This window comes from Megascapheus bottae, chromosome 2, assembly GCF_031878675.1.
Source record: "Megascapheus bottae isolate mThoBot1 chromosome 2, mThoBot2.hap1, whole genome shotgun sequence".
Taxonomy (NCBI): Eukaryota; Metazoa; Chordata; class Mammalia; order Rodentia; family Geomyidae; genus Megascapheus; species Megascapheus bottae.
The window spans coordinates 45,660,477-45,674,949 of NC_143510.1; the positions used below are offsets into that span (position 1 = coordinate 45,660,477).

Genomic DNA, 14,473 nt, shown 5'->3' on the forward strand with positions numbered 1-14,473 from the left:
AGCTAAGAGCGCCTAGTACATGATGCATGCTTGTCATTCCAGATACACAAGAGACTGAGATGGATGAGGCTGAGGTTTGAGATGGATTCCAGGTAAAAAGTTCAGGATGCCCCGTCTTAGACACATAGGACATGTTAATAGGAGGATGATGGTCCAGGCTGGGCCTGGAAATAAGTGATACCTTTCTGAAAAAAAAAAAAAAGAAAAGAAAATGATAAGGACTGGGGACATGGCTCAAGCAGTGGAGTGTTTGCCACACAAGAACAGGCTCTGAGTTTAAACTCCAGTATTGTCTTTAAAAAACAAACAAACCCAAACACTGCATATGTTCGCTGGGACACAATGGGATAAAGGACAATCAACTCTTCCTCAACACTCAGGTAGAGATTGGATAAAGCTGGTCTACTGGATGCAGAAGACAGACTTGGAAGAAAGTTCTGCAGTAGCTGCAGGCTATCAAAGACTCCTGAGTCACTAGAGTCTTGGGTCCACCAGTGACTCTTCATTTAACAATGGGGACCCCTGGAACTTATCAATATGGCTACTGGGCAAGAAGTGAAGGCTCTCAAGTCTGCAAGTGTTAGGGACCCAGAGGCTCTGCTTTTAACTTCCTGCATTGTTTTCAACGCAGCTCAATGAAGCTCAGAGGTAAATAGCCCCAGGCAGAGGCCCAGGCATACAACTGAAGGCCTAGAGGGGCCCAGAGGTGGAGGAGGTAGCTGCTGTTGACCTTGGCTGTGGTAGCCCCACCTGATGACCTTCTTCCCCCAAGAGGCAACAGCACACTTGGGAATGTGTGGAGAAGGTGGAGCACACCAAGCTGTTAGGGATCTTTTGGTCCCAAATCTCTCCTGGCTAAAGCCTAGTCCTGCCCCAAGTGGCAGCTATCCAGAAAGAGACGGCTGAGCCATTTCTGCCATTGTGGAAATAAGCACCTTTCATGTCTCCACCTCCACTGCAGATCCAATCTTTTCCTGAGGAACAGCAGACTATGAAAGCAGGCGGAAAGCATCAGGGCTCCCCGATATGATCACTGCAGGCACATTTGTCTATTCCAGAACATGGGCGGGGTGTCCTCCCCCCTTCTTCTTCCTCTCCTTCCCCCTGTGGTTCTTGAGGCTTCTTCACCTGTTACCACAAATGCTCACAATTCTCTAAACCTACTCTATGACCAGGAGTTTCTAATTCAGAACAAACTCTCATTTCCTTTCCCTCCCCCCACATAGCTAGGCATATAGCCTGAGGGGCTGCTCTTTCCTCCCACCACAGTCTTGGCTGGCTCAGAACTCTTCCTATGAAGCTGCCAGCCCCAAGAAGAGCTAATATGGTGCCCTAAGTCCAACAGCATGGCTAGCAATACCAACCAGAGCCTTAACCAGTGCCCAGTGGGCCAAGATCTTCCTGAGGCTCAGGAAAGGGTCCCAAGTCCTTGATCAGAGCCCCATCTGTCATTCCTGCGACTCCAGGAGAGGTTCTCCAGGGCCCTTCAGAGCCCCAGCTGTTCTTCCACAGATTTAAGGAGAGGCCTGCCTTTAATCTCAAGGGCGAGCAGGGCAGCATTCTAGCTACAAGTTTTGTTTTTGTTTTCCAGGTAAGAGATTTACTATCTTTTTCATTTATTAAAAAAATCTTTCTCATGTTATTTTAAGTCTGAAGCCCAATTTGGGGTTTCCATATAATAGAGGTTGCTGATAGCCACTTGACCCAACTGTACCTGGCAACAGGAATGAGGAGATTGGGGGTCAGAATGCATTTTAAAAAATTAAAAAAAAAGAAAGAAAAATATGTAGAGCTGAATTAAAAGTAAATGCTTGAAGCTGGTACTGAGATCTGAGGATTGAGGTTTAAAGCTAGAAAAGTTTGCGAGACTCTCATCTCCAACTAACTACCAAAAAGCCGGAAATGGAGGTGTTGCTCAAGTGGTGAGAGTGCCAATTGGGAGTGAAAAGGTCAAGGAGGAGCCAAAGGTCCTGAGCTTGAGCCTTAGTACCAACATCAAAAAACCAAAATTTGAGAGTAGAAACCTTGGTGTTCTTGTTTTCAATGTATGAGTTCAGTATGAAGCCCCAGAGTATTGCAAAGAAGAAATGATAGAAGAGGAGGAAACCGGGCCAAAGAAAGAAGGGAAAAAGGAGGAGGGGGAGAGTAAATTCCTGAGCATTTTCTGGGGCCAAGGACTGAATCTCACAGCACTGCCTGCCACTGGAGCCATACCTCCACTTTGGTTTTCTTTGGTTTTTTTTCTGGTTAATTGGAGATTAGATCCTCACAGATTGATTTTGAACTATTCTCAGGGATGACCAGTATAAAGCACCAGCTCCTGGTTTGGAACTTTAAATTATTCTTCTTTGAAATAGGAATAATCAGCTCTTCCCAGGACCTTCTAAACACAGAGGGAGGGTAGAAACATCTTTCACTCTGGGGAATGGTCAGCAGTCAGTGTTCAGGTCACAGAAAGCTCATTTACTCCATCATCCAATGCCAGGGCCTTCCCAGAACCTGGACTCCATTCCAGGGTTTTCAGCCATGTCTGCTCCAATATGGTTGTTAGGCCACAGGTCTTGACTTCAAGACCAATTTCCTCCCTTCCCTCCCTTCTAACAGTATTTCCACACATATGGCTGTCATCTAGTCTCTGCCCACAAAGAGTCAAGGCAGCCAGGCCACTCAGTCCTGGCTCTGTGCTTTATCCTGAAGACCTACACCCCACCCCACCTTCCTCCCAAAGCTAATTGCCTGTGAGCTGGTTTGGTGTTTTGAGACACAAGAACCTTGGAATTCTAAGGGAGCCCAGTGTCTTTGCTGTTCTCTTAGCCTGAACCCTGTCATCCTCTGGATGGTTGGCAATTATAGCCTAGCTCAGGAAAAGGGCCAGGGGTGGTGCAACCATGCTAAATATAGATACCATTTCTAGAAAGCCAGGGGTGAGAGAGGACATTTACTGATCCTCATGCCAGAGACCAATTCATCAAAACATGAAAGACACAAGAAGTTCACAAAAGCTTCAAGGGCTAGAAGTTAAGGACTCCAGTCTGAAAGAGTAAGGTTCTAGTCAAAAGTGGGGACCTCTGCTAGCAGTAGGGGGTCATGTACCCCCCGGCTGTGTCACAAAAATCCTAGGGCCTTGTTAGGATACCAGAACTGCAGAGACTCTGAGAAATGAAAGAGCTGCATGCAAAATGACAGTCATTTTGCCTCACTTGGTGATGATCATGAGCTCATAGTGTATATATACACTGTATACCTTGAATACAAATCAATTCTTGTTGTCAAATATTGCCCAATAAGCCAGATGCTGGTGGCTCATACCTGTTAACCTAGCTACTCAAGAGGCTGAGACCTGAGGATCTATGGTTTAAAGTTAGCCAGGGCAGGAAAATCCACAAAACTTTCTTTCCAATTAACCAACAAAAAAGCTGGTAGTAAGGCTGTGTGTGATTCAAGTGGCAGAGTGCCAGCTTCAAGTAGAAAAAGTTTAGAGACAGCTCCCAAGTCATGAATTCATAATTCAAGTACCGGCATTAACAAAAAGGGGGAGGGAGGAAGGGGAGGGATGAAAAGAAAGAAGACTCCTCAGGGTATATTGAAAGTGAATTTAAATAAAAGAATCAAGATTAGAGCATTAAATTCCTAAAGAAATAAAAGGAACAATCAGATCAGACCATTGCAACTGTTTCTACCCCCCTCTCTTTTATTTGTTGTCAGTTGTAGGGTTTGAACTCAGGGCCTGGGTGCTGTCCCTGAGCTTTTTTGTTTTTTTTTTCTTTTTCACTCACGGCTAGTGATCTACCACTCTGAGCCACAGCTGCACTTCCAGTTATCCAGTGGAGATAAGAGCCTCAGGGACTTTCCTGCCTGGGCTGGCTTTGAACCACCATCCTCAGATCTCAGCTTCCCGAGTAGCTAGGATTATACTTGTGAGCCACTAGCGCCTGACTGAAGCTGTCTTTCTTTCTTTTTTTTTTTTGGCCTGGGCTTGAGCTCAGGGCCTGAGCACTGTCCTTGGCCTTTCCTCAAGGCTAGTGTTCTACCCTGAGCCACCACACCATTTCTGGCTTTTTCTATGTATGTGGTACTGAGGAATTGAACCCGGGTCTTCGTGCATGCTAGGCACTCTACCACTAGGCAAAACTCCCAGCCCCTAAAGCTGTCTCTCTTAGCAACTTTACTGAACTTCCTGACCCCAAAACATATTCTAGCTTCCTGTCCCCCATCTTCTGCACATTATTCTTGGGCCATCTGTAGACAACCACATGCATCCTCTCTCATCCACATCCTAGGGCATCTAGGAGACCAGTTGATCTGGCCAAAGTTCTGTCGAAAAGCAATGACATCATTTATTGTGCCCGGTATAGCTGCTCCTCCCGTAATTCCTCTTTACTGCAGTTCAACGCTTTGAGTTTTAATTGGCCGGACATTTGCCCCATTTCTCTGCTTCCCTTCACATCAGAATTCTTAGAAGAGCTACAGATAGCAGCTGAGTGATCTTCCTGAAAGCCCGGACATTCCTCATGTTCCTGGAGCCTCACCAGCCTGTGTTTTTACTCCCCCTGTCCTTCACAAGACCACTAATTAGCAAGGTCCCTGCAGACTGTGGGCCCAGCAAACAAAAACATTTGACTCCACAAAGTCCCTTTTATCTTGGCACTTGCAGCACACAGCTCTCCTTTCTTCTCCTCTCCTCTCCTTTATCCTCCTCCAATCTCTCTCCTATTCTTCCCTCTCCTCCTCTTTTCTTCTTTCCATTCTTGCCCCCTCTTTTTGAAGTTCCCCTCCTGTTGCCTCTTGTTCTCTTCTTTCCAGTCCTCTGCCCTACCATACCCTCCCTCTCTCCCTCCCCCCACCTCTTGGCAGTCCTGGGGCTTGAACTCAGGGCCTGAATGTCCTTGGGCTTTCTCAAGGCTAGAGCTCTACCACTTGAGCCACAGAACCACTTACGGCCTTTTCTATGTATGTGGCACCAAGGAATTGAACCCTGGTCTTCGTGGATGCTAGGCAAGCACTCTACCATTAGGCCAAACTTTCGTAGGTCTCTTTCCTTCTCTCTTCCTCTCCTTTCTTTCTTCCTTCCTTCCTTTTCCCCCCCTCCTATCCCCTGCCCTTCTTTTCCATCCCCTCTTCTTCCTTCCTTCCTTCCTTCCTTCCTTCCTTCCTTCCTTCCTTCCTTCTTTCCTTCTTTCCTTCCTTTCTCATTCTTTCCCAGGGATGGACTTAAAGGACTTGACAGTTAGGCAAGCACTCTACCACTATAATACCCAGTTCTATCCAGTCATCTGTAAGATGTCATGGAAGGCTTTGTTCTGTCCATCAAAGGAATCTCTCTGATACTCTTTTCTGTCATTTATACCTTTCCTTGTATACTGGACCTTAGACAACACCATCCATGATCAGATAATCACTTATATTGATACATATAGATCAGATCATCTACATATATATACTTTATACAATACAAATATAAAATGTATATATTATGTATGAACTTTGATACAATAAATACATATGTATATATATGATCTATACACACATATCATATATATGACACATTTGTATGAATTTATATATAGTTTTGTAGTCAACCTAAATATTTTCCTCCTCCAGCCCATACTGCTCTGAGTATCAACATATAGCAAAGAAGGTCTGACCACCTATAAGCCTACTGCAGATTTTTATTTTACTCTGGAAATATCATTTTTCTCAGATGATATCTATGTAGGCAGAAGAGTAGAAGCAGATGCAACATGAACTTGCTTTTGGGAGGAATTAACCCACAATGGTCTCTAATTCCTGGCTGTGATCAACAGAACTCTGGTCCAATCTTTCAACCTTTGTTGCCTTCCCATTTGTTTCTCATCATCCTTTGTTTTGATTTGAATCTTGGACTTGCTGTGATGACCACAACTAGAACGTATGCATGCACACACCAAGTCCAAAAACAAGAAAACAAACAAACAAAAAGGTAAAAGAGACAACAGAATCTTCAACTAATGACTAATATTAGATTAAAATGGAAAGCAAGTAAAATTTGGATAAAGTAAAGGAGGAGACACAGCAGGAGAGAGAAGAGAAGTAATACACACACACACACACACACACACACACACACACACACACACACACACACACACACACACACACCAGTGCTCTTGGGGGAAATATAGATTAGCTTTCTAAGCAATTGGGGTCACAACATTTCTTTTTTGGGGAGGGAGTCCGTTGTGGGACTTGAACTCAGAGCCTGGATGCTCAAGACTAGTGCTCTACCACTTTGACTCATAGCATCACTTCTGGTTTTCTGGTGGTTAATTGGAGAGAGAAGAGACTCATAGACCTTTCTGCACAGGTTGGCTTCGAATCAGGTTCTCAGCCTCCTGAGTAATTTGTATTACAAGCATGAGCCAAAAATGCTTTACCCACTGACAAATCTATAACATTGATTTCCATATGTTTTCTATCTAAAGACACTTTATTTCATATATATATATTGTTGGTTTAGTTATTATTTGCTTTAACCATTATTTTTGGCATGCCTGGGTAGGCACGAAATATTGTTGATTTATTATTATTGAACTAATAGTGAAGAGCACTATATTTCTTCTCATGTGTGAATGAACACTATAGCTCATATAAGGCATACTGGCTCATATAAGGAATACTAGATTTTATTCAACAGCAGTGGCTCACACCTATTATCCTAGCTACTCAGATTCAAAGCCAGCCTGGGCAGGAAAATTCATGAGACTCTTATTTCCAATGACTCTCCAGAAAAACAGGACTATATCTGTGGTTCATAGGGTAGAGGGCTGGACTTAAATGAGGAAGCATTCAAGCGCCCGGCTAGCTCAGTCGGTAGAGCATGAGACTCTTCAACAAGGAAGCATTCAGGACCCAGAGTTTAAGCCCCAGTACTAGCAAATAACAATAACAATAACAGTAGATTGTGGCTGAGTGCGTCACCCCTTTAATCCTAGCTGTTTAGGAGGCTGATCTGAGGGTCAGGGTTCAAAGGAAGGCTGGGCAGATAAATAGATCAGCAAAAAGTTAGAAGTAGTGGCATAGCTGAGTAGAGTAGCAGCTGTGAGCAAAAAAGCCAAGGAGACCATGGGGTCCTGAGTTCAAGCTCCAGTACACACACACACACACACACACACACACACACACACACACACACACACACACACACAGAATGTTAAATAGTTCTAAGCTTGGGAAACATTTAAAGAGAGAAATCACCAATAACCCAACAATCTCAAAAACACCAGTACCCCCAAAATAACAACCACCACCAACTATGGAGAAACTGACCTAAAGAACACAAGCCACCTGAGAGCTCCATTCACAGAGCTGTACCCCAGGGGAAGAGAGCTGATTTGGGAGAGGAGCTTCATGAATGAACCAAACAGCCCCAAAACTATGGAGGTTGTTTTGAGTAGCACTTGGTGACACATAGACCTCTGGCCAGGATCTCTACTTTGGCATCTCTTGACCCCCGTTCCTTGCCCTATGGTAAGGGAGGAAAGCAAGCTCGCAGAGAGAGCTGGGAGGAGTAGCCTCAGAGATTTGTATGAGACACTCACGTGATCAGTTAACTGAAACACAAGGAAGTCCAGAACATCTGAACATCTGAATAAATGCAGAGCTTCTGCTCCATCCCACACACTTATTATGGGTTATATGATAAAAAGCAAGCCTTGTTCAGACTCCTCTATTATCTCTCCAGAGGTAGTTTCCTAGTTCCCAGTTCCTGGCAGGAATGGGCCCAGGAAGTACCTGGCATCTACCACTCCAGCTCTGGAACTCACACCTATGACTAGTATGAGTTTCAATCAGGACCGATAGATGTGACACCAATATCTAGAGCCAGAGAGGCTGCTGGTCTGGTTCTTCAAGCAGGGAAGCAGCCTACCCAAAAGCCAAGCTTGCTTGTAACAGGCCAAATAGGCAATTAGCACCCACAGAACCTTTGCTATCCAGTGATTGCTCAAGCTATGAAACCTCAAACTTACTGGTTCCTGGGTAGAGAGCAGGTGAGTTAGGAGCCCCTAAGCTAGAGGAGAGTCCCATACAATGACCTGTCCTCTGAGTCACTTTGCTGCAGAAGCCAGGCAAGTTTGTCAGTTTCAGACAGGAGCCAGAAGACTTCAACATCCCCATTTTGGACTTGATTTGCTCTTGCTTCTCTTCTGTCTGTCTGTCTGTCTGTCTGTCTGTCTGTTTTTCCCCTTTTCTCCCCCCTCCTCTTCTTTTTCCTTCCCTCTCCCTCCCCTTCTCCCTCTCTCTCTGTTTGCCAGTACTGAGGCTTGAACACAGGGTCTGGGTTCCATCCCTTTATCACTCAAAGATGGTGCTCTACCACTTTAGCCACACAGCTCCACTTCCAGCTTTCTGGTGGTTAACTGGAGATAGGTCTCATGGACTTTGCTGCCCAGGCTTGTTTTTGCACAATGATCCTCATATCTCAGCCTTGTGAAGAGCTAGGATGACAGACCTGAGTCACCAGCATTGGCTATTCTTGCCTCTCCTGATTATTAGAACCCTGTCCTCTTTTTAGCTACTAGACTGGCACAAACTCATTCCTGGCTGGTCTTTTTCTTTTCCTTCCATTTGTGTCAAGTGCTAATTTCTTGGGATTCCCACTCCCTCCCCATAATCTATCCCTTCCCCATCATCCCTCCCTGGCTTATGATGGTCGCCCCCTTAGGTCTCTCTAGTGCTTTCCCCATACTGTTAGTAGCTCTTGCAATCCTGAGAAGAGCGGAGGCTGGAGACACCAGCCCTGACTGCCTAGACAGGAATTCTGGTACATTCCTGGCATGGCTTGGGCTGTCTTTGGTTGCTGTTTAGATCTAGGATAAGTAAGCCGTGGGTAAAGAGCTGGGCACAGAGCATGCACAGTGACCCAGTCAGGAATGCAATCTCCCTTGCTGCAGGAGCAGTTTGGATTGGGCAGGAAGACAAGCACGGAAGCCAAGTCCCGGGGCTTCCCCTGCCTGACTGATAAGGAAGCTTCTAGCATTAGTGGGGGAGGAAGTTTGCTTGAAAGTATAGATACATGCGTTGGTACAAGGGATGAAGGTCTAATTTTTTCCTTTCCCTTTCTTTCTTTCTTTTTTTCTTTCTTTCTTTTTTGTCAGTTGTGGAGCTTGAACTCTGGGGCAGGGTGCTGTCCCTGAACTCTTCAGTTCAAGGCTACTGCCATATCCCTGGAACCACAGTGCCACTTCCAGTTTTCTACTGGAAGAGAGGTAAGAGTCTCTTGTTCTTTAGTGCCAGGGCTGGCTTTGAGCCTTGATCCTCAGATCTCAGCCTCCTGAGTAGCTAGGATTACAGATGTGAGCCACTGCGCCCAGCTGCTTCTTCCTTCTTTTTTCCTTTCTCACTTTCTTTCTTTCTCACTTTCTTTCTTTCTTTCTCACTTTCTTTCTCTCTTTCTCTCTTTCTTTCTCTCTTTCTCTCTTTCTCTTTCTTTCTTTCTTTCTTTCTTTCTTTCTTTCTTTCTTTCTTTCTTTCTTTCTTTCTTTCTTTTTTCTTTCCCAGTACTAATGTTTGAATTCAGGGCCTGGATGCTGTCCTTTAGCTTTTTTAACTCAAGGCTAGTGTTCAACCATTTGAGCCACAGCTCTACATACAGTGTTTTGCTGGTTATTGGAGTTTAGAGTCTCATGATCTTTCCTGCCTGGGCTTGTTTCAAACTGTGGTCATCAGATCTCTGCCTCCTGCATAGATAGGATTACAGTCCTGAGCTGCTGGCGCCTCTCATGTCAATGGCTAATGAGAAGAAACACAATCACCCCAGGAAATTAGCTCCTGAAGGACTGAGAGGAGCCATCTACACCTGAAAGGAGATGAAGACAACACTCTTGGCCAGGTGTTGTTGCTCCCATTGACTGTAAGAGTCTCACATGATCTATAGAAGCCCAGGGGTTCTCTCCAAGGGAAAACTTGGTTTCTTCTTCCCTTGTTCCTCTTGGGATGGAGCCTGAGAGGACTCACCGGAAGAAGCCTTTGCAGCCTTCACAAGTCATAGCATTGAAGTGAAAGCCTGTGGCTCGGTCTCCACACACCCCACAGATCCGGGGAACATTCCGGTCAAAGTCGCCAGGGTCAGGCAGGGAAGTGCTGGCCGCCATTGCCTCCATCCCTGCAAGGACAAAAGGTAGGTGACAGCTAGGACCAAAGTCAATGCCAGGGCCACCTGCCACCTTTTATATGATCTACCCCTCCCCTCCCTGCCACTGCCCCTGATTGCTTAGCCAAGCCTGGGGTTTAGGCTGTAGCCCGAGTTTATACCAGTGGCTACTCCTAGCTACTCATGGGGCCAAGATATGAGATCACAGTTCAAAGCTAGCCTGAAAAGGAAAGTTCATGAGATGCTTATCTTTAATTAACCATCAAAAAGCCAGAAGTAGAGATATGACTCAAGTGGTAGAGCACCAGCCTTGAGTGGAAAAGCCAAGGGACAGTGCTCAGGCCCTGAGTTCAAGCTCCAGAACCAATACAAAATACATACATGCATACATACATACATACCAAATAGTCTTTAGTCCACTGGTGATTCTAATATTCACGTGTACCTCATTAGCTCTGCTGTACCCCAGGAGCAGATCTGAACAGGTCAGAGCCTCTGTCTTGTCCTGGGTGTCATCCAAGAGGAAACTATGGAGCTTTCCAATGCCCAGACCTGAGCCCTTGTTATTCCAGGCCAGGCAGTCATAACAAAGGGCTCTGTCCCTGGTGTCCTGGCATCAAGGTGATGAAAATCTTTTTCTTCACTTTTTTTTTGCTATCCTGGGCTTGAGCTCAGGGCCTGAGCACTGTCCTTGGGTTTTCTCAAGGCTAGAGATCTACCACTTGAGTCTCAGCACCACTTCCGGCTTTTTTCTATATATGTGGTACCAAGGAATTGAACCCAGGTCTTCGTGCATGCTAAGCAAGCACTCTACCACTAGGCCAAACTCCCAGCCCCGTCACTTATTTTTGTTGTTGTTGTTCAATAACACTTAACATTTTTTTTTTTTTTGCCAGTCCTGGGCTTGAGCTCAGGGACGTGAGCACTGTCCTTGGTCTTTTCTCAAGGTTAGGCTCTACCACTTGAGCCTCAGCACCATTTCTGGCTTTTTTCTATGTATTTGGTACTGAGGAATCGAACCCGGGTCTTCATGCATTCTAGGCAAGCACTCTACCACTAGGTCAAACTCCCAGCCCCCCACTTAACATTTTAAAAGTCTTTCTGAGTAATGTGAGTCATATACAATTCATTATACATAATCACATACAGAGATTTCCTTCCTTTTTTGTTGATGTTGTTATTGTTGTTGGCTATGGGGCTTCAACTCAGGGCCTGGGCACTGTCCCTGAGCTTTTTCTCTCAAGGCTAGTTCTCTACCACTTTGAGCTGCAGCACCACTTCTGGTTTTCTGATGGTTAATTGAACTTTTCTGCCCAGGCTGGCTTTGAACCAAGATCCTCAGATCTCAGCCTCTTGCGTTGCTAGGATTACAGGCATGAGCCACATATGACAGGCACAGAGTCAGCTTTTGAAAAATAGACAGACATTAGCGTTCAAGCCCCATGACCCACCAAGAAAAAAAAAGAAGAAAACAGACATTATCATCTAGAGATAAATTTCACACTTAAGGAGACGGGAAAGAGGAGAGAGGCTACAAGGTTAACTCTGACGGGGAGTCTCTCCAGAAATTTTCCCATTAGGCAAATTGGGTCCCGCCATGAATTCTACCTGTCCAAACTGGAAACTGAAACTGATTGAAAGTCTCTAAATTCTCCTGTGTGTGTGTGCGTGCGTGCGTGCGTGTGCACATGCTGCTCCTGAAGCTTGAACTCAAGGATTGGTTGCTGTCCTTGAGAGTTCTTTTTTGCTCAAGGCTAGCACTCTACCACTTTGTTACAGCTCCATTTCTGCCTCTGTGCTGATTAATTGGAGATAAGACTCTTAGAGACTTTCTTGCCTAGGCTGGCTTTGAACTGTGATCCTCAGATCTCTGCCTCCTGAGTAGCTAGGATCATAGGTGTCAACCACCAATACCTGGCTTGATATCTTATTCTTATGAAGATACAATATCTATATTTTATTTATGAAACATTTAGTTTCAAAATAATCGAAGATAAAGGGGAAAAAAGCCTTTGAGTCTGTCAATATCACATTGGTCAGTCATCCTAAGTCCCAGATAACTCCTACAAGTTTTCAGAACATAGCAAGCATCTAAGACATGGGCAGGAATTCCGGTGCATTATGGGTAATAGGCAGCTGGTGGCTTCATGCTGGGTCTGCTCAGATGTTACAGCTCTGAGTGATCATGATATTGTACAACTTCTGGACCATCCAAGCACCCCAACTGTCAGTGAATTTGGTGAGGAAAAAGAGAGAACTCAGGTCCTGGAATTGGTGGCTCATGTTTGTATTCCTAGCTACTCAGGAGGCTAAGACCTGAGGATCATGATTTAAAGCCACTTGTACATCCAAGTCATCTGTGAGGCTCTTATCTCCAATTAACCAGCAAAAAACTGGAAATGGAGCTGAGGATCAGGGTGGTACCAGCCTTGAGTGAAAAAAAACTAAGGGATAGTCCTGAGTTCAAGTCCCAGTACTGGCAAGAAAGAGACAGAGACAGAGACAGACAGGCAGACATACAGAGACAGACAGAAGGAGAAAATCGAAGAGATGGAACTCTTCTCATTTCTCAACTCAGTCTCATAGGATCGGCCTTCTATGTCTTCATTTGGTCATGAAACACATGAGTTAGGAGAATACAGTGCTATCACATAGCACAATATAGCCCTCGACTTCAGGAAGTGGCCTGGCCTTAGGGTGAGAGCTCAGGCACTGGGGTGGGCTGGACAGAAAGATTGAATCCCTATTCAAAGGCCCACAGGGGAAGAGGACCATTGTAAAGGATCTGAGAGAGGATCTAGCCAGCACCCAGGGTCAGAGTACAGATGTGGAGAAGGGGCCTAGTACTCTAGGCACCTGAGAGCTGAAAGCTGCAGGAGAGATAAGCAGAGACTAAGGAGGGCAGGAGGAGAACTTGGAAAATAGGATAGGAAACATTGAACCTATAAGACAGTCCTTCAGATCCCAGCTCAGAGCCAGCCAAGTCCCTTTCTGAGCTCTTATCGTAGCCTTCACACCTGTGGATCTCAGCTGTAGATTCAGATGTCACGGATTCGACACAGATAGGACGCCCTGCCTTCCCCTCCTCTGTCCTATGATCGGTCCTTGCCCCTGAAAGTAAGCCAGAGAGAGTGTGGTTGACAAGGACGTTGTACTTACCTGAAGGAGTAGGGGGCAGGTAAGTGGAACTCAAGGGCGCTCTACTGTGAGGTCCCACAGGTGCGTCCAAGCAAAAGGACTCTGAAAGGAAGAAGATGAGACTTTTTTCTTTTTGCCAGTCCTGGGCTTGAGCTCGGGGCCTGAGCACTGTCCTTGGATTTTTCTCAAGGCTAGAGCTCTACCACTTGAGCCTCAGCACCACTTCTGGCCTTTTCTAAGTATGTGGTACCAAGGAATCGAACCTGGGTCTTCGTGCATGCTAGGCAAGCACTTTAACCTCTAGGCCAAACTCCCGGCCCCAAAGACGAGACATTTTATAGAAAGTGTTGTTCTTCTAAGAAGCCCAGCACAACATAGGGAACTCTTGCCAGGGATATCAGGTCCTAGATCAAGGACTTGGCACTTGACAGAAGTGACGTTTTGTGTGTGTGTGTGTGTGTGTACACTGGCACTGGCCCTGGGGCTTGAACTCATGGCCAGAATGCTGTCCCTGAGCTCTTTTGCTCAAAGCTAGCACTCTACCACTTGAACCACAGCTCACTTCCAGCTTTTTAGTGGTTAACTGGAGATAAGAGTCTCACAGACTTTCCTGCCCAGGCTGGCTTTAAACTCCAATCCTTAGATCACAGTCTCTTGAGTAGCTAGAATCTTAGGCAGGAGTCACTGGAGCACAGACTATAGAACCTTCCCCATCCCTTATTTTTATAAAAAAAATAATTTTTATTGTTATTATAAAGGTGATATATAGAGTGGTTACAGTTACATAAGTCAATAATGACTACATTTCTTTTTGAACTATGTCACCCCCCTCCCCATTCCTCACCCCATCCCCACCCATCCCTACCTACAAGTTGTATAGTTTATTTTCAACATAGTATCTAGTGAGCGACCACTGTTGCATTTGTTTACCCTTTGTCCCTCTAATTCTGTGCCTCCTTACCCTCCCAAAGACAGATACATGAACACACAAGACAAAAAGAAAACAAAGACAGCAATGAGGGAAAAACTTCTTGTTTGTATTTACTGAAGTTTATTTCAATAAATATTATTTTCTATGATCAGATACACCTAGGCGTTGGGGGTAGATACTATTTTCTGTGATCAGATGCACATGGCGCTGAGGTTTTGTGGGAGAACCTCTTTCTAAGGACTGCTATGCTCACTGCCCTGCCGCAGATAGTAGTT

General features: G+C 45.3%; 1 protein-coding gene across 1 annotated transcript in view; it reads right to left on the minus strand.

Moving 5' to 3' along the window:
• Positions 1-13,366, minus strand: part of Vdr (vitamin D receptor) — a 34,889-nt gene extending 21,523 nt beyond the window's left edge. Inside the window, exons 1-2 of the mRNA XM_090324766.1 lie at positions 13,289-13,366; positions 9,994-10,141 (exon numbers count right to left, since the gene is read on the minus strand). Coding sequence (XP_090180892.1) covers positions 9,994-10,139 — 146 coding nt within the window. The 5' untranslated portion in view covers positions 10,140-10,141; positions 13,289-13,366. The remainder of the gene's footprint in view (positions 1-9,993; positions 10,142-13,288) is intronic.
• Between the last annotated feature and the right edge of the window lie 1,107 nt (positions 13,367-14,473).